General features: G+C 35.6%; 3 protein-coding genes across 3 annotated transcripts; 1 reads left to right on the top strand and 2 right to left on the bottom strand.

Annotated features, from left to right (window-relative positions):
- The first annotated feature begins 1,301 nt into the window (after window positions 1-1,301).
- LOC142608299 (proliferating cell nuclear antigen) lies at window positions 1,302-3,722 on the top strand. Its single transcript, XM_075780046.1, has 4 exons — window positions 1,302-1,904; window positions 2,561-2,713; window positions 2,960-3,057; window positions 3,226-3,722. The coding sequence occupies exons 1-4, from the start codon at window positions 1,586-1,588 to the stop codon at window positions 3,454-3,456; spliced, it is 801 nt and encodes a 266-aa protein (XP_075636161.1). The 5' UTR covers window positions 1,302-1,585; the 3' UTR covers window positions 3,457-3,722.
- A 1,339-nt stretch (window positions 3,723-5,061) lies between these two features.
- Window positions 5,062-10,759, bottom strand: LOC142607759 (putative sugar phosphate/phosphate translocator At3g11320). The gene is made up of 4 exons (XM_075779371.1): window positions 10,188-10,759; window positions 8,893-8,996; window positions 8,489-8,717; window positions 5,062-5,603 (listed from the first exon to the last, which is right to left on the bottom strand). The coding sequence occupies exons 1-4, from the start codon at window positions 10,626-10,628 to the stop codon at window positions 5,457-5,459; spliced, it is 921 nt and encodes a 306-aa protein (XP_075635486.1). The 5' UTR covers window positions 10,629-10,759; the 3' UTR covers window positions 5,062-5,456.
- A 1,601-nt stretch (window positions 10,760-12,360) lies between these two features.
- LOC142607467 (cytosolic enolase 3) lies at window positions 12,361-23,064 on the bottom strand. Its single transcript, XM_075778976.1, has 13 exons — window positions 22,604-23,064; window positions 22,230-22,384; window positions 21,235-21,409; window positions 20,169-20,240; window positions 19,960-20,076; window positions 19,660-19,740; window positions 15,327-15,403; window positions 15,132-15,235; window positions 14,659-14,757; window positions 14,471-14,556; window positions 13,778-13,864; window positions 13,314-13,511; window positions 12,361-12,684 (listed from the first exon to the last, which is right to left on the bottom strand). The coding sequence occupies exons 1-13, from the start codon at window positions 22,706-22,708 to the stop codon at window positions 12,613-12,615; spliced, it is 1,428 nt and encodes a 475-aa protein (XP_075635091.1). The 5' UTR covers window positions 22,709-23,064; the 3' UTR covers window positions 12,361-12,612.
- Between the last annotated feature and the right edge of the window lie 1,781 nt (window positions 23,065-24,845).

The raw sequence follows: 24,845 nt of genomic DNA, 5'->3' as shown, positions 1-24,845 counted from the left end.
AATATTTGTAGTAATACAAAGTTATGAATGTAAACTGCCACTTTGTAAATTACTACATCTTAATCTTTGAGTACCCGGTTTAATCCTCCATGTTATTCATCGTATATTTATGAAATCCAATTTCATAAATATATACTTTAGTAACTCCTTACTAAAGTGGTTAGGCCTAATATTCTGAATAACCAAATCCATTAAACTTATCTTAAGGGAATATTTGCATCTCCGTTAAGAGACTATGAATTCCGTCTTGAGAATATATGTTCCATCAACACTAAATGTGGCTGCCCAACATACTGAAATTTTATCGTGTCTTTAGATCTCACTCCTAATATATCAAAGCAACCTTCATTTGCCAACGGGGGCTTGGCTCAGTTGGTAAGACTTGAGCACTGCATCTAACCCACCTAGGTTCGAGTCCCACTGACAGTAGGAGTCCGTTGGTGGGCATCCACATGAGTTGGCCCAAAGGTTTTAATTCTAGCGCATTCCTCAGGGGCCAGCGTAACCTAGCGAACCCCTATTTTTTTTCACAAAAAAAAAACCTACATTTCATGATCATGTCTATTATCTTCTCAAGATTAAGAGTTCATGTAAATAGAAGTTATAAGATTTATTATTCATTTGATAGTCGTTAGGAGAATAATAAATTTCAAAGCGGTCCAGTTCAATGTGTCTTAACTCTTAAAACATATCAACATACCAACTAGAAGTCTCTCCTTCTATGATCAAGTCAAATAATGTTAGTTGATATATTATAGTTTTCGCAGATGAAATGCCAAATTTCATCACCAACTATGAACTAAAATTTTGAGTTTACAAAGAACTTGTGATTTATGTCTTTTGTGACTTTTCACATAAATCACATACTATGTATCTCATGGACTATATGATAATGTCCTAATATTCATGTTATAATTATTTTAGATAATAATAAAATAAATTTATTAATTACAACATTAAGTCATACATAATATCATACATAACATCATACAATAGGATTTAAGGGCACTAATCCTAATAGTTTTCCTGCTGTTTCTCTCTTTTTTATTTGTGCAGAGCAGGAACTAGACTCGAGTTCCACTGCAAATCGTTTTTTGCATAGTCGAGTTCCATTTGAAATCGATTCCTATACACTTGAGTTGCTACAGTAAACTCGAGTAATTTATGCTTGAGATATTAGTTTTATAAATAGTTTGAAAATGATACTAACTAACAAAATTGTTTGATTGAAAATGGCTGTTATTTTGAAAAAAAAAAAATCCAAGAACTGGTTAAAAGTTAAAATTAGACAAGACAAAGACAAGGACTACTAGAATAATAGAACCGAACCCTAGGAATTCAAAGAGTTTTCCCAAAGTCAATGGCGGGAACGAAATTCCATTTCCGATCCCGCCAATAGAATCCTACCAATTCATTTCAATTCCAATTCCAATTCCAATTCGTAACCGCTACTCGTTTATAAAACCGAACCGGTCGAACCGCACCAAGTTACCCTTCACTTTCCCACACTCTCACTCTCTGAAATAAAAAAAACCCTAGCCAAGAACCAGAACCCCCGAAGTCCCAAAGGAAAGAAAAAGCGAAAATGTTGGAACTACGGCTAGTCCAGGGTTCGCTACTGAAGAAGGTTCTGGAGTCCGTAAAGGACCTTGTGAACGATGCAAACTTCGACTGCTCCGCCACTGGGTTCTCGCTCCAGGCCATGGATTCAAGCCACGTGGCGCTGGTGGCGTTGCTGCTTAGATCTGAGGGCTTTGAGCACTACCGCTGTGACCGTAACCTTTCCATGGGTATGAACCTTAACAACATGTCTAAGATGCTCAAGTGTGCTGGCAACGATGACATCATCACCATCAAGGCTGACGATGGCAGCGACACCGTCACTTTCATGTTTGAGAGCCCCAGTATGTACCCACTTTTCTTCTGTTTTTAGTTTTAATTTTGTGATTTTCGATTTTCATTTTCATTTGTGGGTTTTTTCTTTTTAGTTCTGCTAATTCAAGCTGCTGTCTTAATTTTTTACAAAAGAACATTTTTTTTGTTCTGTGTTTGGTTGCAGTGGAAACTAAACTTGGGAGACTCTTATTGTTTGGTTATTGTAAAATTATTTAGTTTGAGCCTCTATGAATACCAAATACAAGACTTAAAATTTGTGTTTACACATTTGATGTAATAGACTGTGATACTTTTGAAAACAACAATAATATGAACACACCCAATTTCACAAATCGTTAAAGTGGTGGGGGGAAAAAAGTAGTCGATTCCTGAAAAAGTGGTGAGCAGAAAGTGTCTACTGCTCACAATTGATTGCTTGAACATGTTGTAAATTTGGGTGTGAAATTTGTTGTGTCCTAGATTTATTCCTTTTATTATTCAATAATCACAACCTGCCTCCTGAACAGTTGTGAAATTTGTGGTGTAATTGTTGTACTTGTATTGATTAACCTGAGATTTTTTTTGTTTTCTATTTTTTATGTTTTATTTTTGACAATTTGTTGAGTGATGTATTTGACATGTGTTTGTTTGTTTTGCTTCTGATTGGGGTAATTGATGATTAAAGCCCAAGATAAAATTGCTGATTTTGAGATGAAACTGATGGACATCGATAGCGAGCACCTTGGGATTCCAGAGGCAGAATACCATGCTATTGTTAGGATGCCTTCAGCTGAGTTTGCTAGGATTTGCAAGGATCTCAGCAGCATTGGTGACACTGGTACTACTGTGGTTTATTTGTTGGATTTCATTTATGGATTTGTTATCATTCAATTATCTGTGGTGGTTTTTTCATTATTGTGGAGGTGGCAAGTTCTTACTTGTAGATAAGAAAGTAGTGTTAGTGATAAACCTATATGACAGTCAATAATAACTTGTCAATTCAGCAGTTGGTGAAAATGTTAGTGTCTATAGCATTATTCTTTGTTGAATTCTGTAAAAACTTTGGGTCAATTCTTGCTTGCAGTTGTAATTTCTGTGACTAAGGAAGGTGTGAAGTTCTCCACAAGAGGTGATATTGGAACTGCAAATATTGTTTGCAGGCAGAATACCACAGTAGATAAGGTATGAATATGATATTGAAGCATTGTTATTGTTTTCTCCTGTCTATTGTTACAAAAAATAAAGCTTTAGCACTTGGAAGTGGCTTGATGAAAATGTGTGCTGCAGTTTTAGTTCAATGCAATTTGGAACTTATAGTTGATGGGTTTTGTTGGTTTAAAAATTTTGCAGCCAGAAGAGGCAACAATTGTGGAGATGAATGAGCCAGTGTCATTGACATTTGCACTGAGGTACATGAACTCCTTTACAAAGGCAACCCCATTGTCAAACACGGTTACAATTAGCTTGTCTTCAGAGCTCCCTGTGGTGGTTGAATACAAGATTGCAGAGATGGGTTATATTAGATTTTACTTGGCTCCTAAGATAGAAGAGGATGAAGATGAGACAAAGCCTCAAGCTTAGGTGTTGTGCCAGCTCACAACCAATTTTTCTTGTTCGTGCAAACTGCTGTTTGTTTAAGATTATGTTGAGGATTTTTCTTATGTATTATCCTCGGTTTTCTTTGTGTTCAATTGTTTGGTAGTTTAGAAGAATGTGATAATTCTGGCTAACTGATGAATTTATTTTTGTTGCGTTTTATAGTTAGGATGAACTTTGTGAGATGTATGTTTATACAATTTGTGGTTTCTAAAAATCGGGGGAGATAAATTTGGAGACTTTCCACGAAATGAACTCTAAGACTGAAGTGAGCTGTTAACTATTTGGCTGTAGTGATGTTTAATGTTCTTTTGTACTGCAGTAGAGTCTTCAATAGAAATCCTGCTTGCATGGATTTATGATTGCATGTTTGTAGAGTGCAGTGTTGAATGAAAGGACAAAGCTTTGGTCTAGTGTTTTAGTGCACTGAATGAGACAAGAGAGTAACTTGTGGTCAATTTTTTACATTTGTCATGTCTGTATTGGGTCTAGTGCAATGAGAGGGGATTTTTTTTTTAAATAACTATAAAAATCAAACTATATCATTAGTTAGTCAAGGTTTGAAACAAATTTGATATCTAACAAATTGGCTCTTTTGAACTCGATTTTGGAATACTAAATCGAGTGGGCCGAACTTGATTTCAACATCTTTCGTAGTTGATGTGGAGATGAGATCCACGTCGGCATAGAACTCGAGTCCAGTGGACTCGAGTTCTGTCAAACAGAAATCGAGCCCTATGGATTCGATTTAGTACCTAAACCTAGAAATCAAAACGATCAACAACCAGAGAATGAAGAAGAAAGAAACAAACGCCAAAGCAGAAATCAAAACGATCAACAACTAGAGAACGAAGAAGAAAGAAGCAAACGTCGAAGCAAAATCCAGAGATTAAAACCTAGCAACCAAGGCACCGATTCCAACCAAACCCAGGTGGCGAAAACTTCAAGCGATGGAAATCAGATCGTGGTCTCTTGCCGCCGCTCCAATGAAGGAGAACACCGATTGAAGAGTGGGTTTGATTTGTTTTGGATTTGATTAGTTCATGGGTTTTTGGGGCTTGGAAGTAGAGAGTGGGACGGCATAAATTATAACTTATGCCGGTTGGAAGAATGGGATGGCTTGGAAGAGAAGAACATCGGTTGTTGAAACAAAACTTAAATTTCTGAAACAAAACGAAATCGAGTTTGTAGGACTCGCTTTCTATTTGACAGGAATCGAGTCCTACGTACTCGAGTTCTATGCTGACTTGGCCAACTTGTCCACGTCAACTACAAACCACATTGAAATCGAGTTTGGTGCACTCGATTTAGCATTCCAGAATCGAGTCCTTTGGACTCGATTTGTTAGATATCAAATTTGTTTCAAACTTTGGCTAATTAATGATATAGTTTGGTTTTTATAGTAATTTAAAAAAAAAAATTCCCAATGAGAGCCAAACCCACATTAAAACCTTTTAGTACAAAACTTGTTATCAATAAAAACAAGTTATCTATGGACTTCAAGTTAGGTTGAAAAAGGCTCATTACGTGCAGAAGTGAAAATGCTCTGCAACTGGAAATCCAAATCAATTGTGCATAAAGAGAGAAAAATACGTGAAATTATCATCTATCATTAATTCATAAGTACAGACTTATACAAAAGAATAAAAAATAAGTGCTTATCCCAAAACGAATGAAAAAAGATTGAAGTTAGAATCTTCTCTCACTTCTTCCAAAAGGTTCAGTAAAAATATAACCAGCACCTCATTTTGGGGGGAAAATGGTTATAACTTGACATATTAATTCACAATTTATTGGAGATTCTTCCAATTTTGTGTTGCTTCACTTTGACAACCGATGGAGAACCTCTTTCTGCCTTCTGTAAAAGAATTTTAGATTGTGCAATCCATAGCATCTGCTAGACGAATGTTTCTTCTTTTGAATTGAAGAAGCCGGCTGCTGCCTAAGATATGAAATTCATATCTGTATGCTCAAGCTAGGATGCCTCATCTACTCCGCTTCTTGGCTTCACTGTAGAGGACAACCCCAATGACTGTGAGGATGTACCCGAGCATCCCAACAACTGATACAGGATTCCTAAATATCAAAATTGAGATAACCACTGCAACAGCTCCTTTGGCATTTCCTAAAACCTGTAACAGCCAGCATATCTTAATCTTGATGAAGACACAGTATCCTCAAATTATGATATGAAATGCACAACCAGTAGTGGTGACTACATTTAGAAGCTATGTTTTGGTCCCATTGTCCATGTCTCAAACCTATACCTTTTTTTTTGTTTTTGAAAAGGGGTTGGGGAGGAGGTGGTTAGAATTCATTTATTATGCAACTTTCAGAAGCTCCGTTGCCTCTACATAATTCTCAATGTAGGATGAGAACTTTAGCAAGGAAAATGGTATAGAGTTTGGCTACAAATTTAACAGTGTCCAGTTTGTTCCATTTGGACACAGAACATTGTAACAAATAAGTAACATAAAGCACAAAAATATGGAATTGGCAGGGTCCAATCTAATAAAAATCCTCAGGGCCTATCTTTTCCCCCCACCAATTATGCAACTGTTCATGGTGTGACAGCTCAAGTGAGTCTGTTAGGATAAAATCTTGGTGTAAATGCACTTTTGGTCCCTACATTTTAGGCCATTTATCGATTTGGTCCCTAAACTGATTTTGCTCCTAAGTTAGTTTTTGATTTTTTAAAATCGTTTTTAATATGATCCCTGCCGTCAACCCAGTAACAGAAAAATCTGAGGTGGCAAACGGAGTGCATAGGTGGCATGTTAGATGCTGATGTGACTAATAAAATAATATTAAAAATACCACGTTAGCATCCATGTCAACATTTTAATAACAAGTCAGCATTTCAATTAATAAAAAAATCAAATTAATTTTTAAAAAATTAAACTGAAAAAATTCAAAATAAAAAACAAAGAAAAAACTTTTTCAAATCCTCTCTAATCTCTGGGTTTTTCTAGTTTTTTGTGGGGTGGTCGGTAATGGAGGTGGAGATCGGTGTGGTTGGGGTGGTCGTGGTGGAGATCGGTGGTCGGGGTGGAGATAGGTAATCCATGGGTCTTGGATTGGGTTTGGTTGGAGAGGCTGGGTTTCAGTGGGGGTGGGTGGCCGTGAGAAGGAAACGGTGACGACAGCTGATCACGCTGCTGGTTGTGGGTCTTAAGTGGCGCTTTTGAAGATATGAAAGCCATGAAACGGGTGAGCCCAGACCGAGCTCGTTGAAATCGAGTCACGAAAGCCATCATTGTTGGCCTTGCAATTCAGTGACTCGGTGTGACGTTTCAGATTTGGCCATTGACGAGATTTTGAGGTCTGGGTTTGTTGATGATTGAAATAAGGAGCTACTTATGGTTTCTGGGTTGTTTATCTCAGTGGGTTTGTTGCTTGATCGCTCTATATGTTTATTTCTGGGTTGTAAATTTGCGAGTTTGATGTAATTTTTATGGGTTTGTTGTTTGATATTGATTTATGGGTTTGATGTTCACTTCATTTTTTGGATTTCATGTAAAATTTTGGGTTCATCTCAATTTATGGGTTTAAGCTGATGAGGTTAACCAAAAACAAAAGCAAATAGAATTAAAACGATTATGAATTTTTATTTTTTAAGAAATGATTTTAGTTTAAATTAGATTTTAGGTTTTTTTAATTTAATTTACTTTTTTTTAAAAATTTTCTTAGCTGGCTTTTTTTTTTATTAATTTAAATGCTGACATGGCATTTTAAAAATGTTAAATATATTTTATTATTATTATTTTATTAGCCACGTCAGCAAACAGTGAATTTCATTTGCCACTTCAACATTTTCCATAATTGGGTTGACGGCAGGGACCATTTTAAAAACTACTATGAAAAAGAAGGGACTCACTTAGGAGCAAAATCAATTTAGGGACCAAATCGAAAAATGACCCAAAATGTAGGGACCAAAAGTGCATTTACGCCTAAAATCTTCTATAATTCGCAAGCTTACTTGAGATCACAATTTTCCACCATCCATATGACAGTGACACTTGTAAACAACACATGCATTAACGATCGAATCAGTGTGTATGTGAAACTATGTTAGAGATCTTTTATGAGATACTTCGAATTCGAAAAGAGCATTTGATTTGAGATAAACTTTTTTTCCCCTTCTCTCTCTCTCTCTCTCTCTCAGAAACAAACTCATCAAAATGACTCTGCTTATGACACAAATTGGCATATAGATTGAATCGTAGAAAGGATAATACATGAGACAATTGATGGTGTCTAGAACCTAACATTATCAGTAGCTCTCTAGATTTCCCAGTGTGCAAGCACAAATATTTTCAATCAAGAATTTTGCTTTTCAATGTATGCTGTTTTTTAAACTATCCACATGATTGATACATATACACATATACATATGTAGATGCATGTACATGTGCATACAGGCACGTGTGTATTTTTATGTTTGTATGCGCATGCTTTGCATGTATTATCATATGTGCGCTTCAGACACTATGAAAAGCCCAACTAAGCACTCATCTCTCCTATAATTTCGTCCTCTACAATCTAAAAATTACACTGGCCACCCAACTCTCATATCATGTAGAGACCAGGCACCATTCAAACTGATTACTTTTCTAGAAGAAAAAAAAATGCATGCATTGTAGGGAAGAAAATTCGTTGTTTACAGACTTGGGAAAACACATACTGTAAGTGATGGTCATTTGTAGGTATGAAGACAGATGCAGGAAATGGAGCTTTAAAAACGAATCAGCAGACAGAAGCTCAACTAATTATATAAAAAATATTTATTTTCTTCACATAAATTGATCTAGCTTTTCATGATAACATATTCTTAAATCACTTTTCCTGCTTTCCTATTCTATTGAAATAATACATTCTAGTTCAGCAGGACCCCAGAATATAGAGAGTTACTAGGAAGTTTGATAGGGAGGAATTGACAAAGGAGAATAAAAGTTAAACGCATGCTACATATATTAATGAGTACAGAAAATCCTAGCATTTGAATTGGGAGGAATACCTGGAGAGTCAATGCACTGGTGTGCTTTGTGACCAAGAAATTGGTCAAATTTACAAAATATGCTAGTGCAGAATTGAAGATCAGATACCACAATATCTTCACATCATCTCTTGCAAGTGCAATTGTGATCCCAATCACATCTTCTTCCATCACAAGTGCTGCAACAAGAAGGAATATAACAGCTACTGGAGCCATGTACATAAGGAGGTTCATAGAATTAAGCTTTTCCCTGGGAAATCAAAAAAAGAATTTCAGTACTACCAGACCACTAGTTTAGAAAATAAGTTCAAATGCCAATTGATTAAGAATTAAGATAATGGCACTCATCCAATCATAGATTTTTTAAAATAATAAATAGGCAAATGTTGAAACTTTTAGTAGGTAAGTATAGAGGTGTTCATTACGCTTCAGAAGATAGCAAAATCCCTTGAAGCACGGACTTGAGCGCCCGTGCTGCTGTAGCACCAACACACATTATAAATCCAAAGAGATGAAAACTTGGTTCCCCCTTCAGCCATGTAAGAAAAAAGAACATTAAGAGTGAGTAATTAAAACCATCATTCTGAATTTGAATTTGCAATTGCAATGGGAAAGTGACCTAGTAAACAAGTTGAAATGAACATTCAAAAAGGTTTTCACAAGCAACGGCAAGGGGTTGGTCTAGTAGTTTTCACAAAACCATGAAGTCCTTTTTTGATAGGTATGAAATTTATGAAGCCCAGGGTTCAAAGTCCTAACCAGAATATTGGGGCCACCTCTAAGGATTCCCCCTCTATAATTACTTGGTGTGAGTTGAGCGGGGGGACAACACAACCGAGGAATAGTTAGGTGCTCGAAGAGCTCTAGACACCAATATTAGAAAAAAAAATCACAAGCAAGTTGAGAAATACTCTTAATTAATTAGTATAACTACTTTGGTCAGTGTCTTAAGTCTTAACAGACTTTCAACTTCCGATGAGTAACCAACAAGTGAAAGTATAAAGTCATCACCAAACCTAAAAATGATAGAAACATTACTTATAATCTACCTAATCAAACCCCAATTCAAACTTGGGACAGTGAGATTCAGTTTTACCACTTCCAATCAAGGGGAACACCTCCCCCTCCAAATAAAATAAAATTCAAATGAAGGAGGAACTCTTAATTAATATATGTATAACTAACGCAGTTGGTGACTTAACAAACTTCCGATGACTCACTAACAAGTGAAATTATTATAAAGTCATCACCAAACCTAAAAATGACAGAAACATACTTATAATCTACCTAATCCAACACCAATTCAAAGTTTGGACAATGAGGTTCAGTTTTACCATTTCCAATCAAGGATCCCCCTCCACCTCAAAAAAGGGAAAAAAAATAATTCAGAAAAAAGAAGAAGAAGAAGTTCAATGAAGAAGCAAATCCTGAAGCAACACTTTCCTAATTAAACACAGAAAAAAAAAAACCCCTCATTTGCTAACAACAAATAATTTACTGAAACCTAAATTTCCTACCATTGAAAAACCCAATTCCTCAATTGATTTAAAAAAAAAAAAAAAAAGTCAATAAGCAAAGCACCCACTTTAACGGACTCTAGGATTGAAATACTAAAAAAAGAAATACAATTAACTGAAACGAATTCAAATTGCTACCATTGAAAAACCCAATTCCCCAATTGAAAAAAGCAAAGGAATTTCTTTGTATCTTTATTACTTACCCCAGTGGCAATGATAACACCAGTGACAACAGGAACAAGAGTGAGATAGGTAACCCAACTCTCTCTCTTCGAAGTCATGAAACAAGCAAACACCGCAGTGAAAAACGGCGTGGTGGCCCCAACAGCCTGAGTAAACGACACTGGAAGATAGCGTAAGGACACGTTGCCGGCGACCACCGACAAGCAAAAGATAAGGCTGAGAGCCGAAATCTTGAGGAACTGGAGGCGAGAGCGCAAGGTCTGCAATGGAGCAAGCTTGAACCAGTTGATGGCAATGTAGCTGAAGAGAGAGCAAGCAAGCATGTGGCAGAGAGTGAGGAAGATTGGGTACCTGAACCCGTAATTGCTAAGCAAGTACTTGTTCAGTAATAGCACGCCTATGTTGGAGGAGTACCATGCTGTTACTAGTCCCAGCGTGAAGGATCTGCTTGAGACCTTCATGGGTTTGCTTTGTTTTGGGTTTTGGATTTGGAAGTGAAAATCGAATATTTTGGAACAAAAAGGCAATGTGGGTGGGTTCAGAGAGTTCAGAGAGACAAAGTTTATGAGGAGAGAGAATATGTGTCTCTGTGTGTGTATATATATATATGTATATATTGATATTTATATATATGTACGACATATAGTAGGAGGAGACTTGTTTGTTCTAATTTTCTTGTTTTTTTTTTTTATAATAAAAATAATAATAATTTTAAAGAAAAGGGTTTTGGATAATGGGAAATGGTATTTCAATTTTAGAAGTATAAGGACAGACAGTGTTATCTAGTTTCACCTGACCGACAGTTGCTAGGGATGTTTTTGGCAGTTATGCAGTTGTGTTCGTAGTTTCCTTCAATTTTGGTTTATGTTCCCATATAATTCACCTCGACATTGACACACAAGAAAGAAAGTACAAATAAATAGAGAGGATGGCGTGTTATTAACTATTTGGGTGCGGTAAGATACACATTAAGTCATTTATTTTTAGTAAAATTCTATCAAAAATTAAAAAAATTGTCAATATTTTTTAAAGTTGATTTATGTGGTTACCAAAAAAAATTTTTATTTAAAAACGTTGATTTATGTTACCCCAGAGAGAGAGAGAGAGAGAGAGAGATTAAAGTTGAGTTCGTCATTGTGTCCCTAAAACTTTCTCGTATCTTAATCTAGTCTTTAGATCAGATGAATTGAATCCAGCCTGTACTTATTTGTGGTCATCCGGGGTTGCTACATCTGACGTAACATCTCCAGAGTACCCAACCAATTTCATAGCAATTTTTACAATTGTTTAATGTCTAATATGGCTGATTGTGAGGAGCAAAAAAAAGTAATAAATGATGTGAAAATGAAAGATAGTTAGTCATAATCTATCGTATAAAATAATTATAAAAATGTGTGTGAAACTTCCCATGCCCTTTACCGACAACAATATGAAGCATAAACAAACCAATAGGCAAATGAGAAAACACCACGGAAATGTTTACCGACAGATATACGAAACCAATAGGAACATGAGAAAACACCACGGAAATGTTCAACGCCACTTCTGGTGGACTACATTAGTCTACATATGTTAATAACATCTTTAGCACAAAAACAGAAAAATTAATAACGATGTCTCCGTCTCTCTCTACTTTAACCCAACAAAAAACATAATAAATTGTTTCTTTCCGCCGGATGATTGGTATAAAATGCACTTAAGCCTTGGATTCCGTTTCTTTTAATTTCTCCAATTAAAGCTCATTGTCAATTCGTTTTCTATACAAAACAACCTTGGTTAACGAATCGAAATTCTGAATAATTATGACAAAAGTACAACTGAGTGTAGAGATGGGTACTGGGCAGGGGCCAGCCAGGCTTGCATTTGAGGTTAAAAATAAACACAAGGGAAACTGGGTTTTGTTTAAATTGATGGTTCCAGCCTTACCACTGGAATTGTAGAGCTCTGATACATAGAAAGTCTCCTTAATTACTTTTATATATGGTATATGGCAATCGTGGTGTTTTTAAGAGGAAATTTGCAGTAGGGCCAGAAGCCCATTACAGCATTCAAGAGTCATGGTACCCTGGCTATACATCAATAGGAGCCATTTAATAAAAGAAAAAGAAAAATTGGGGTCATTTTCCACTGGGAAAAGCTTTTGCGCTTTGCCAATTTCTTTTTTTTCTTTTTTTTGATAATGCGCTTTGCCAATTTCATAGGCTTGATAAGATCTCTCGGATTTATGCTAACTCAAAAACTACACATTCTTTGAATGTTTTCTCTCCGGTCACAATCACAAGGGGGAAAATAAAAAAAAAAATAAAAAAAAAGGAAAGAAAAGAAAAGCAGAAATAATTGCAACATGATACCAAGCTGTTTAACTTGATGGGACCTGTCAACAGAATCAACACCAAACATACACCAAACATTGAAAAATGAAATAGATTTAAGGGTAAGGACAGATCATGATGAAACTTTCCAATCTTGGCCAGCATAAGCTGCTTGATCCCCAAGCTCTTCCTCAATTCGAAGCAACTGCAAGAAACTAGGCTGTAAGTTCATAATCTTACTTGGCTTAGATTTTAACCAAGCAAAATGAGCAAAAAATTGTTATAAAAACCCATAAACACAAAAGATAGTAAGGTCCCATTTGCTAAACTACTGTTGGGTCATATTTGACTTTGGGCTCTGTGCTGTCATCAAACTCATTACAGAAGTTCACACTTCCTCGTCAAGCATTTGAGTCACTCAGTAATTGTAGATAGCTTCAGAACATTATTAAAGGTATTTTAACATTTCTCTTAGACGCAGCCAATACAATAGATCTGGATATCAAGACGAGCAGTTTTTTCTTAACATAAGAGCATGAAAAACTACATAACCGAGAATGGGATTTAAAAATTTAGAAGAATAGAGCATGTGAAAGGTTTATTACCCAAAAAAAAAAAAAAAATTCGCATATTTGACACGTTTGACAAAGAACTCTCTGAAATCAATATAAATGAAGCATTTAGTGAGTTTAAACATCTCTCAAATTTCTTGTTTTCTTTTTATTTTTTCTGTGGAATATATTTCTATTATCTAATTTCAGCTGTTATGTATCTGAAAAACACAATATGGAAGAGAAATGAACAAAATGAGTAGAAACTGGATAGAAAGTGTACCTGATTGTACTTTGCAAGCCGCTCTCCTCTGCAAGGAGCACCTGCTTTGATCTGACCAGTGGCAAGCCCAACAGATAAATCGGAAATGAAAGAATCTTCAGTTTCCCCACATCTATGAGATGTCACCACTCCCATATTAGCTTCCTTTGCCTGCCTCACCACTTCAATGGCCTCTGTCACTGTCCCGATCTGATTTACCTAAATTTGAACAATGAAACTATTAGACTTCTAAAGCACACTTTGTGATTCAGGCCATAAAAAAATCACTAATACAAATTGTCTTTAGCAGAACAAATCCGAAAACAAAAGATAGCCAATGCACAAAAAGTATCTTCCCAATTCTTAAAATCAGGGTGGTGCCAATTTATTCAGAAGAGAGAGAGAGAGAGAGAGAGAGAGAGAGAGAATAAGCACTTAAAAGTACCAGATCCTAAATTTTTTTAATATCTAAGATGGCTAAATACCTTGAGGAGAACAGCATTGCAAGTTGACTCTTGAATTGCTCTCTGGATACGTTTAGGATTTGACATTAATAGGTCATCCCCTACTACCTGCAAAATCAAGCACTCCTAAAACAATCTGGAAAAAATATTAAGGGAAAAGGGAAAAATAAATATATAAAAACAAAAAAAACCAGAGGCATCCAGCGACCAACTGAAGAACTTAATCGAGTTATGCATGCAAGAACCTATGCAGATGCACAGCTATGACCATATGGTGACCCTGGGCAACTTAATCAAGTCACACACACATCCAGTGGATCTTGAACCCACGACCTCACCCTCTACCAAGCACTTGCAAGGGGAGGAAGTGCCACTTGAGCTAGAGCTCATTGGGAATAAGGAAATATTTTATAGCCTACAACAATTGGCATTTACAATTTTTATGCCACAAGGATGGTCAAGAAAACATTTGCTAGCATCCAGATTTTATAAATAAAAAAATAAAAAATAAAAATCAGTAACCAAATCTAATTTTATTGTTGTAAATATCTATATCACCTTCGAAAATGTGGGACCTAACACCACAGTATTTATGCCTTATGTAAAACAAGTTAATTTCAATAGAAATTCCTTCTTTTTTTTTTTTTTTTTTTTTTTGTGATAGGTAGAAATCCCAAATGACTTTATATAAGAATAATGAAATGCAGAACATACCTGACAAATTCCAAGACTGTAAAAATGCTTGACATGTTCCCAGTCCTCCTTATCAAATGGATCTTCAATTGAAACAATCGGGTACTCTAAGAACCCAAGGAAGAGAAAACAACATTAAGTCATGGTTGCGGAAGTAAGGCAGCAAAAGCAACCAGAAACATGTTAAAACATAAAATAAGCTGACATACCAGAACATAGTTCTTTGTACATCTCAATCATGTCCTCTGCTGACTTGAAATTTTGCTCAGATTTGTTTGGAACTTTTTTTTCCAAATTATACTTTGTGCCTAATTAGGAAGAAAAGAGAAAGCTAATCTTTATTTGATAGTAGGCAAGCAACATTCATGCAAAAAAGTGCATCCTGAGCAATGGACGCAATAGATGAATCCAGAAATAATAGGTAGGCAATGTCAGCAGGGTAAAAGCAGGCTTTTATTCTGCATAGAAATCCATTAACAAAATAGTATGTCTCTTCAATGTACATTCAACAATATAACTTCAAGTGTGACTGCACAATGGATCAAACATGATGGTCAATTACAACTATTTCTTTTTCTTTTTCTTTTTTGATAAGTAAAAAATAATAATAATAATAATAATAATTAGTTTCATATGCTACTATTACAGAAGGACTTTTTTTTTTCCTGGAAGAATTAATCACCTATGCAAAAGTCAGAAGCAGCAACATCAATTGCGATTTTTATTCTGTCATTATACCCTGTTCTGCCAATAGCCTCTTTTAAAAGGTCCAGCCCTTCTTTCAAGCTGCCAACAGATAATAAGATATCATATAAAGACACTGCATGCTTCTTTAAAAATAATTTACAGTTTTATGAATTATACAGGTGGTACTTGCCTTGAGATATTTGGAGCAAAACCACCATCTTCACCAACATTACATTCATGTGCACCATATTTTTCTGTAATAACAGCCTGTCTTTTTAATACGGAAATTACAAACAATGAATGAGTGGACAAATGTCATCTCCTTATTAAAAGTATCAAATTACCTGTACATCTTTTGTAATAATATCATGAACATATACGCTTATAAAATTTAAAAACAGCATCTATGGAACAAATTAAATGATCTGGATGTTAGAGAAGAGATTCAGCCTTTAACAGCTGAGGAAAAGTTAGAACAAAATAATCTCCGTACGGATATCGAAAAGCTCACTCTCTTAGAAGAGATTAGTTGGAGGCAGAAGTCTAGAATGTTGCAATTGAAGGAGGGGGATGCAAATACCAAATTTTTCCATAGAATGGCTAATTCACATAGAAGAAATAATGGCATTGAGAGCCTTATGGTAGATGGAAATTTTTCTTCCGATCAAGGCATGATTGCTAATTGTATTACTCAATTCTATAAGAATCTATACTCTGAGGAGCAAGTTGATAGACCATTTCCAGAAGTATTGATATTTCCAAGGATATCCGGCGATAATGCAGATTGGTTAGATAGACCCTTTGATGAGGCAGAAATTTTTGAGGTCATAAAGAATTTTAATGGTGACAAATCGCCTGGTCCAGATGGGTTTCCTATGGCTTTCTTCCAAGCTTGTTGGGGAATTCTCAAACCTGATCTTATGGCTGTTTTCAATCATTTTTATGTTAAAGGTCAGTTTGAGAAGAGTTTGAATGCAACATTCATCACTCTCATCCCTAAAAAAAATGCAGCAATTGAAGTTAAGGATTTTCGCCCCATTAGTCTTGTTGGGGGGGTTTATAAAATCATTGCTAAGGTCTTAGCTAATAGGCTCCGTACAGTCATGGAAGATATAATTTCAGCATCACAAAATGCTTTTGTGAGAAACAGACAGATTCTTGACCCTGTACTTATTGCTAATGAGAGCCTTGATAGTAGATTGAAATCTGATTTGCCAGGACTACTTTGCAAATTAGACGTGGAGAAGGCCTTTGATCATGTAAACTGGAGGTTTCTTATGCAGCTGTTAGTAAAGGGTGGTTTCTCTGCTAAATGGCGTCAGTGGATTTTCTTTTGTATATCTACAGTTCGTTTCTCTATTCTGATAAATGGCTCTCCTTGTGGGTTTTTTCAGAGTTCTAGGGGGTTACGACAAGGAGACCCATTATCCCCTTTATTATTTGTATTGGTTATGGAAGCCCTTGGGAGGATGTTGGAAAAGGCTGCTCATGATGGTCACATGTCAGGCTTTAGTGTGGGTTGTGTAGAGGGAAGATCATTGGTGGTGTCTCACCTTCTCTTTGCGGATGATACTTTGATTTTTTGTGGTGCTGATTTGGACCAGATTCTGTTTCTCCGTATGATCCTTATTTGGTTTGAGGTGGTTTCTGGCCTAAAGATCAATTTGGGCAAGTCAGAATTGGTTCCTGTTGGTAGGGTGCATAATTTGGACTTATTGTTGACTATTCTTGGCTGTAAACAAGGTACTCTTCCAATGAAGTATTTGGGTCTTCCTTTAGGAGCTAAATGCAAGGATAAGGCAATCTGGAACCCAATTCTGGAAAAGATAGAACGGAGATTAGCAGGATGGAAACGTCTGTACTTATCAAAGGGAGGTAGAGTCACTTTAATTAAAAGCACTCTATCTAATTTACCTACTTATTTCCTATCTCTATTCCCTATTCCTGTTAATGTGGCTAACCGAATTGAGAAACTACAGAGAAATTTCTTATGGGGTGGCATTGGAGATGAGCCAAAATTCCATTTAGTTAAATGGGCTACTGTATGCAGTCCCATTGCTTCAGGGGGCCTTGGGATAAGGAAGATAAGACTTTTTAATGAAGCTTTGCTTGGAAAGTGGCTATGGAGATTCGGGATGGAGAGGACTGCCTTTTGGAGGCAAGTGATAGAGGTAAAATATGGCTGTGAAGGGGGTGGCTGGTGTACTAGGCCTGTTAATGGTCCATATGGTGTGGGTTTGTGGAAAAATATTTGTCAGGGATGGCCTTCTTTTTCTCGCCACATTCTATATGATGTTGGGGATGGGTCAAGAGTGAAATTCTGGCAAGACCATTGGTGTGGTGAGACTTCCCTTGTAGTCAGTTATCCGGAATTGTATAGATTTTGCAGAGACAAGGAGGCTAGTGTGGCTGAGCTTATGAAGTTTGATAATGGAGTTCTCTTTTGGGATGTAAGTTTCTTTAGGAGTGTGCATGCTCGGGAATTAGAGGCATTGGCTGGTTTTATGGATACCATTTATGGTGCTTCGGTGAAAGGATTTGGTGAGGATAAGATGTGCTGGAAACTTGATAGAAAGAAGGGTTTTATGGTTAAGGATTATTACAGTCTCTTAGTGGGCTCCAATGATTGCTGCTTTCCTTGGAAGAGTATTTGGAAACAGAAAATTCCTTCTCGTGTTGCTTTCTTTGTTTGGACTGCTGCTTTGGGGAAGTGCTTAACGATTGACAATTTACGTAAAAGGAAGATTTGGATATTGGATTGGTGTTACATGTGCAAGTGCAATGGTGAATCGGTTGATCATCTTTTTCTCCATTGTCCGGTTGCAATGGATATGTGGGCAATGATGTTTGGATTGTTTGGAGTTAGCTGGGTGATGCCGCAATCTGTAGTGGGGCTATTAGCATGTTGGCAAGGCAAATTTGGTTGCCATCGAAATGGGCATATATGGATGACTGTTCCACATTGCTTATTGTGGTGTCTTTGGAGAGAGAGAAATAGCAGGTGCTTTGAAGATAAGGAGAGATCAATTTCAGACTTGAAGCTATTTTTCTTTAGAACCCTTAGAGATTGGTTGACTGCTCTGCAGAACCAATCATCTGTATCTTTTCTTGATTTCTTAGATTCTTGTAATTTGTGCTCTTGACTGTTTAACCCTTGTACACTCCCTGTGTACTAGGGTGTTTCATTTTTGATATCAATAAACATCTTACTTATCAACAAAAAAAAAAAAAAATTTAAAAAAATCATGTGCATATAATGTTAAATTACCAATAGTCCCAAATGCTTAAGCTATTGGAATATGGTAAATTTAATCATTTGACCACATACTTCTAACACTCATCCTCACGAGTGGGCTCAAACTCTCTTTTAGCCCAACACGTGGGACTTTAAATGGGATGTAGAGTGGAGGAGACAGGAATCGAACTCAAGACCTTCTGCTATGACACCATGTTAAATTATTGATTGTCCCAAAAACTTAAGCTATTAGGATATGGTAAATTTAATCATTTAACCACATACTTCTAACAACTGAGCAAGAATAAAATGGCTGACTATTGACTTGAGTATATAGTACAAATGATATTTGATGTATATCCAAAAATTGGTTCACTCTTCACAGTCATCTCACAAGTGCTGTTGAAAAAGGAAAACTTCACATTTATTCTGAGATTACAGTGGGTGCTTGTTATGTTTGTACCAAGAGAACTTAAGCATCATAAAAATAGTAAATATTAATGCCTGACTATGCACGCAAACAAACTACTGGAGAAAGAAAGACCCGAGCCAAATTCAAAGATATTTTGGCCAGATACTTTTTGTCTGCAAAACACTTCACCACGTATGGATTGCAGTTTTAAAATTAATATATCTGTCATTAGAATATTGGATACTCACTGAATGGATTGCAGTTTTAAAATTAATATATCTGTCATTAGAATATTGGATACTCACTGAATATTAGAAAAGTAAAATTGAAATGTATATATTCAGGCAAAATTAATTTAGCAGCAACTAACGGCAATTTAGGAGAGACAATTTTGCCAGTCAACTAATGTGCAATGAAACCTATAATTGCAACAAGTGGGCATTGACATCACTGACATGGCTCAAACGAAGAGTGAAAATGAAATGATATCAACATGAATCAAGATAACAAGAAAATAAATTTTTTCTTTTTTTGGATAGGTAAGAAAAAATAGTATTAATAGAAAACTACTCAATTAAAGGAATGAAGTAGATAAAGAGAACATATGGACAATAATAGAGAGCAATTGCCAATAGTGTTCCTAAAATTTAACTGAGCAGTGTCAGCTTGAAATGATTTATTGTGCTAACAAAGAACGAAGTCACTAAGAAAGAAACCATTTCTAAGTTTCCTATCACATTTGACATTATATCTCCAGTTATATCTTTGCACAAAAATGCACATAATTTGATGCAATCCTCACAAACCAATATCACAAGGAAACTATAAATTGAAGATAAATCCAAAAGCTTAGACAGTTGAGTTAAGCAGGATCACCTTTAAGTGATGATAGGTTTCAGAGCCCATTTGCAGTGCCTCCTCAAATCTGCTTGCTCCAATTGGAAGAATCATGATTTCCTGATGATATTTCAAGTTATAAATCTTTCAAAAATCTTGATGTATATATCACACAAAAAAGGCGCAGCCAATCCTTACCCCAAATCTGGAAAAAAAAAGGTACATCCATATTGACAAAATTTCTCTCTCTCTCTCTCTCTCTCTCTGAGCATAAATCACAACTCATTCCAAACAGTATAATATGCACAAAACTAGATACTAAACCTTACAAGAGCATACCTGAATGGCCAGATGATTCCCAGCATGTTTTCCACCACTTATGAGGGTGAAGGCAGGAACAGGAAGAGTCAGGTTGGTTTCGCCAGAAATATCAGCAATGTGTTTGTATAGGGGAACCTATCATTTTATATTTTTTCCTCAGAATTTTTAAGGAAAAGAAACATTGCTGTGTAATTATGCAAAACTATAAAAATTTGAAATCAATAAACCTCTTTTTCAGCAGCCCCAGCTTTGCATGCAGCAATTGACACAGCTAATATTGCATTTGCTCCAAGTTCACCCTGCAAAGATAAATTCTAACTAAGAAACACAATGCCTCACAACATTTAACTCACAATTTAATGAAAAGGAAATCTTTCCCAGGACACAAATTATAATAATATGAAAATCATAAGTGAATGTTGAAAAGTAAAAGATGCATGGTGCTAAAGGCCTAAGCACTCTGAAGAAGTAAATCACTTCCAATAACTATGTTGACAAAATTTAGAATAGAGCTACAACCAACCCTTTGATTGGGATTATAAACTTACTATATTTACATTAGCTGAACCCAAAATGTTATCTATTTTAAAGCAAAATTTTCTCCTTCCGTATTGCATTAAGAAAAGTGCATTAACCACTGATGTCCTCTGTGACATACGTAAATCTCTTGTGAGTTAGACTGTATGGTACCATGGTATGTTTCAAGGCAAGGTAAATAGTTTCTCTTTTATCGAAGGGGAAAAATTGAACATGCCTGATCTGGAAAGAGTGTTATCCAGAATTAACTATATCCAGAAAAGGAAATGCAGCATAAACCAAGAATTAAATTATTGATCTGTGGGTCAGTTATCACCTGATGTGATTTGAACTGGTCATAGTAAAAATATCTATCATAATTGTAGTTAATGCTTCTGTGCAGAATTTGGACTGGTCATGGTAAAGATGTCTATCATAATTATATTTAAACGTCACATAAGAATATTTGTATACCTTTAAACATTGGACTAGACAAAGTCAAATAAGATTTTTTTTTTTTTTTGGTAAGATACAAATACACCTAGTAGGTCTTGAACCTAAAACCTTACCCTCCACCTACTCTTACAAGGGAGGAGCTCCTACATGAGCTAGAGCTCATAGGCAAAGTCAAACAAGTATCCTACCAGCTTTGGAATTGGGTCTTCTAAAATATTAAACATTTGTCCAGAAATCTAGCGTTTGTCAGCTATCACATATAAAAATACATTGACAGAACAACTAATTAGATTTAATCACATGAGAAAATAAAAACACTACCTTCTTTTCTGTTTTGTCCAGGTCTATCATGGCATGATCAATCTGAGACTGAAGTGTTGGATCCATGCCAATCAATGCTTCAGATATCTTCTCATTGATGTTTTTAACAGCTCTAGTCACACTATTTCCAAGAAATTTTCCCTTGTCCCCATCACGTAAATCAACCGCCTCATACCTGGGATTGATACATCCAGAATTTGATAGAGTGAAAAATAAATTCTTGCATTCTAACACTATAAAACAAGATAGAATTCTAAGAGGCATAAGAATGTCATATATTATGAAAGAGGAAAAAAAAAACAAAAACAAAAACCATTCTTGAGATAAATTCATTTCTGAGAAGATAAACAGACACAAACAAATTAACAAAGGCAGATTTTGCAATACAGCCAACGATCGCCTTCCAAGCCTTACATGCGACTTTCATTGAATACACCTTACATAGAATCCTATATGTATCTATGAGATCGAGTATGAAATTCTATTTACTTGCTCTAAATTGAGTATCCATTTCCCTCCTTTTCCTGATATGATTGGAAATCCTGTATTTTACACGTTCATATCATTTGAGTCATTGGGGTTTCCAAAATACTACAAAAAGACTTGCTTCAAACCATTGCTATTTAATTCGGACATTTTCTAAAAAAAGTGGAAGAAGCATTTCGAATTGTTAACCTCTAAAGGCATGATTGAGCCATATTGATACGAATAATACAATTACATCACACTAAGTTCAAATGTAAGTACAGCCATAGAGGCCATCAAGAGAACAACTAGGAACAGTGTCCATAGAAAATATGTATCATTGAATGACATAGTCAACACAAAGTAGTATTGGTATATCATAGTCCGAAAACAATACTAGGATAAGCGATTGTGAAATTCATTGATGCTAAACTAGTAGATTTCTTTTTTCTTTCAATACACATATCAAATTAATCAAAATTTTGTGAGCAACCAAACAAGATAATTTGAAAAGAATAAAAAAAGCTTACATTCCAGTAGTATCGCCGCTTGGAACAGAGGCTCGGAACATGCCTTTGTTGGTGAACAAATCGACTTCAACGGTAGGAATTCCTCTGCTATCGAGGATCTGCCTCGCTTTAATCTTCGTGATCACCGAAGGAACCGATTTCCTCATATGATGAGACTGTTGATTCACAACCACAATGTAAAAAAATCACATAAACTACATAACAGAATCATTCACAATAAAACTTTGACCAGAAATGAAGATCTCAACTAAATTAAGCTAGAAAGAATTCATATTATTCGTTTTTTTCCTGCATTTTCTCGGGGACCAAACAGAGGCGAAAGAAACAGAGAGAGAGAGAGAGAGAGAGAGAGAGAGAGAGAGAGAGGGGATTACGATGAAGATGACGGGATCGCCGGTTTTGGCCCTAACGGCGGCATTGACGGCGTCTTCGATTTTCCGAGAGAGCATGTGCTTTTCCAGGTACTGTTGCACCGACATTTCTTGCTTCTTCTTTCTCGTTCTGCTTTGTATTTCTTTTGAGATTTATAATGTGTGTGTGCAACGAATTCAAGATTTTTCTGAAGAATTTGTTCTTGTGCTAGAAAGTCTGGAAACCTTTGGGAGTCGAGAGAGAGAGAGTTAAGCCCTAATTATGCCGACTTGGTGAGTGGCATGGGAATTGGGAATTTGAATCACAGAGACTTTGCGCTACTATCTAAACTTGAAAACCTTCGCACTTCGCAGCAGCTCGCGGGGTTTAAGAACTTTTAACTCTTCTCTTCTGAGATAGGCAATGCAATTCATGAAAGACCAGCGCACCTTGGCAAAAAAATTCTTATGTACTAAAAAGTCACAAAACTTTTTTAAAAACGTGTGCAACATGAAAATATGGCAAATTTTAAGCATCAATTTTTTTACTACCCATCAATGGTTTGTAAAAAATCTTATAAAATAATTTATGGCGCTAACATTTTTCTTATATAAAAATGGTAGATAACTGATCATAATTTGCTTGTTAAAAAAATTGTAAATTTTTTTGTGCTATTGTAAATTTTTTTTTTTTTTTTTGATGGGGTGGTGTTGTAAATTTAATTGTAAAAGTAAGCCCACCTTTTAAAGCAATACATTGCTTAATCTCCAATCCCATCCGCTTAACTTTAGCTCAAACATATAAAGTAATTGTGGAAAGACTAGAGTGAGAAAGTGAGAATGAAAAAATATAAGAGAGAGAGAGAGAGAGGGAGAGATAAGATTAGATATCTTCTTATTAAATAGGATTAGGATGAAATTGTAAGTGAAAACTGATTTGATTGATTGTGGTAAATAGGGTAAAATAAGATCCTCAATAAAAACAATACAGGTGTAATTATAGTGCTAACATTTTTCTTATATAAAAATGGTAAATAACTAATCATAATTTGCTTGTTAAAAAAATTGTAAATTTATTTGTGGTATTGCAAATTTTTTATTTTTGATGGGGTGGTATTGTAAATTTAATTGTAAAAGTAAGCCCACCTTTTAAAGCAATACATTGCTTAATCTCCAATCCCATCCGCTTAACTTTAGCTCAAACATATAAAGTAATTGTGGAAAGACTAGAGTGAGAAAGTGAGAATGAAAAAATATAAGAGAGAGAGAGAGAGGGAGAGATAAGATTAGATATCTTCTTATTAAATAGGATTAGGATGAAATTGTAAGTGAAAACTGATTTGATTGATTGTGGTAAATAGGGTAATAAGATCGTCAATAAAAACAATACAAGTGTAATTAAAAATGTTAAGGTTGCTTTAGTGTATAGCTCTGTGGCGGCTTCTCATGGCATTTTTCATGTGGATTTTTCCTATGTTCGTAGATAAGGCAATAGACCATCTCATTTACTAGCAAAACATACTCTAGGCATTGCTAATTTCTCTATTTAGGTTGAAGAAAATCATTGTTTTATTAAACAAGCTCTTAACCATGATGTACTAGTAGCTTTTCATTCTTAATTAAAGTTCTTGCAGTCTTCCCATATTAAAAAAAAAATGTTAAGGTTGGTTTCTGTACATCTGGTTAGAGAAAATGTCATATCCAAACGAAACCAACCAAACCTATGTTCAATGACAATACAGTTTGACATGCAACATCGAGCAATCACAAGATGAAGATGCTCTTTGGATTGGATTCAATTAGTCGGATTGGTGAGTAGGATGTCAAATGTAGCGTATTTAATCATTGTAGTATCGAGTGAGAGAGAGTACACACAAAAGTTGGCTAGAATAAACATGGAATTCGATTAGAGCTGGAGCCTTATTCAACTCTGAAGGTTGAAGCTCCCAAGTCCCAACTAACTGTGGTGGATCTTTATCAACTCTTTCACATAAAACTTTGTTGGATCTTGATTCCTTACTGCCCACTACGTTTCAATGTTTAGCAGGTCTTTTATTGATGCTAGAATTACTCCTAAATATTCACCGAGCTTGCACAAGCCACGATGTTTCAGCTATCAAGAGAACTTAGTATACATAACCAATTCTAAAACAAAATTTCCACCAGCGCACACTCAAATCCATACTCAACAAAATGCTGCATAAATTAATGTGTTCATTCATTTATTTAGCTTGTGAACAATTGATCATGCATCATACACAATCTG

This window comes from Castanea sativa, chromosome 8 (assembly GCF_040712315.1).
Source record: "Castanea sativa cultivar Marrone di Chiusa Pesio chromosome 8, ASM4071231v1".
NCBI classification, from domain to species: domain Eukaryota; kingdom Viridiplantae; phylum Streptophyta; class Magnoliopsida; order Fagales; family Fagaceae; genus Castanea; species Castanea sativa.
This window is presented reverse-complemented; position numbering and strand designations above follow the sequence as displayed.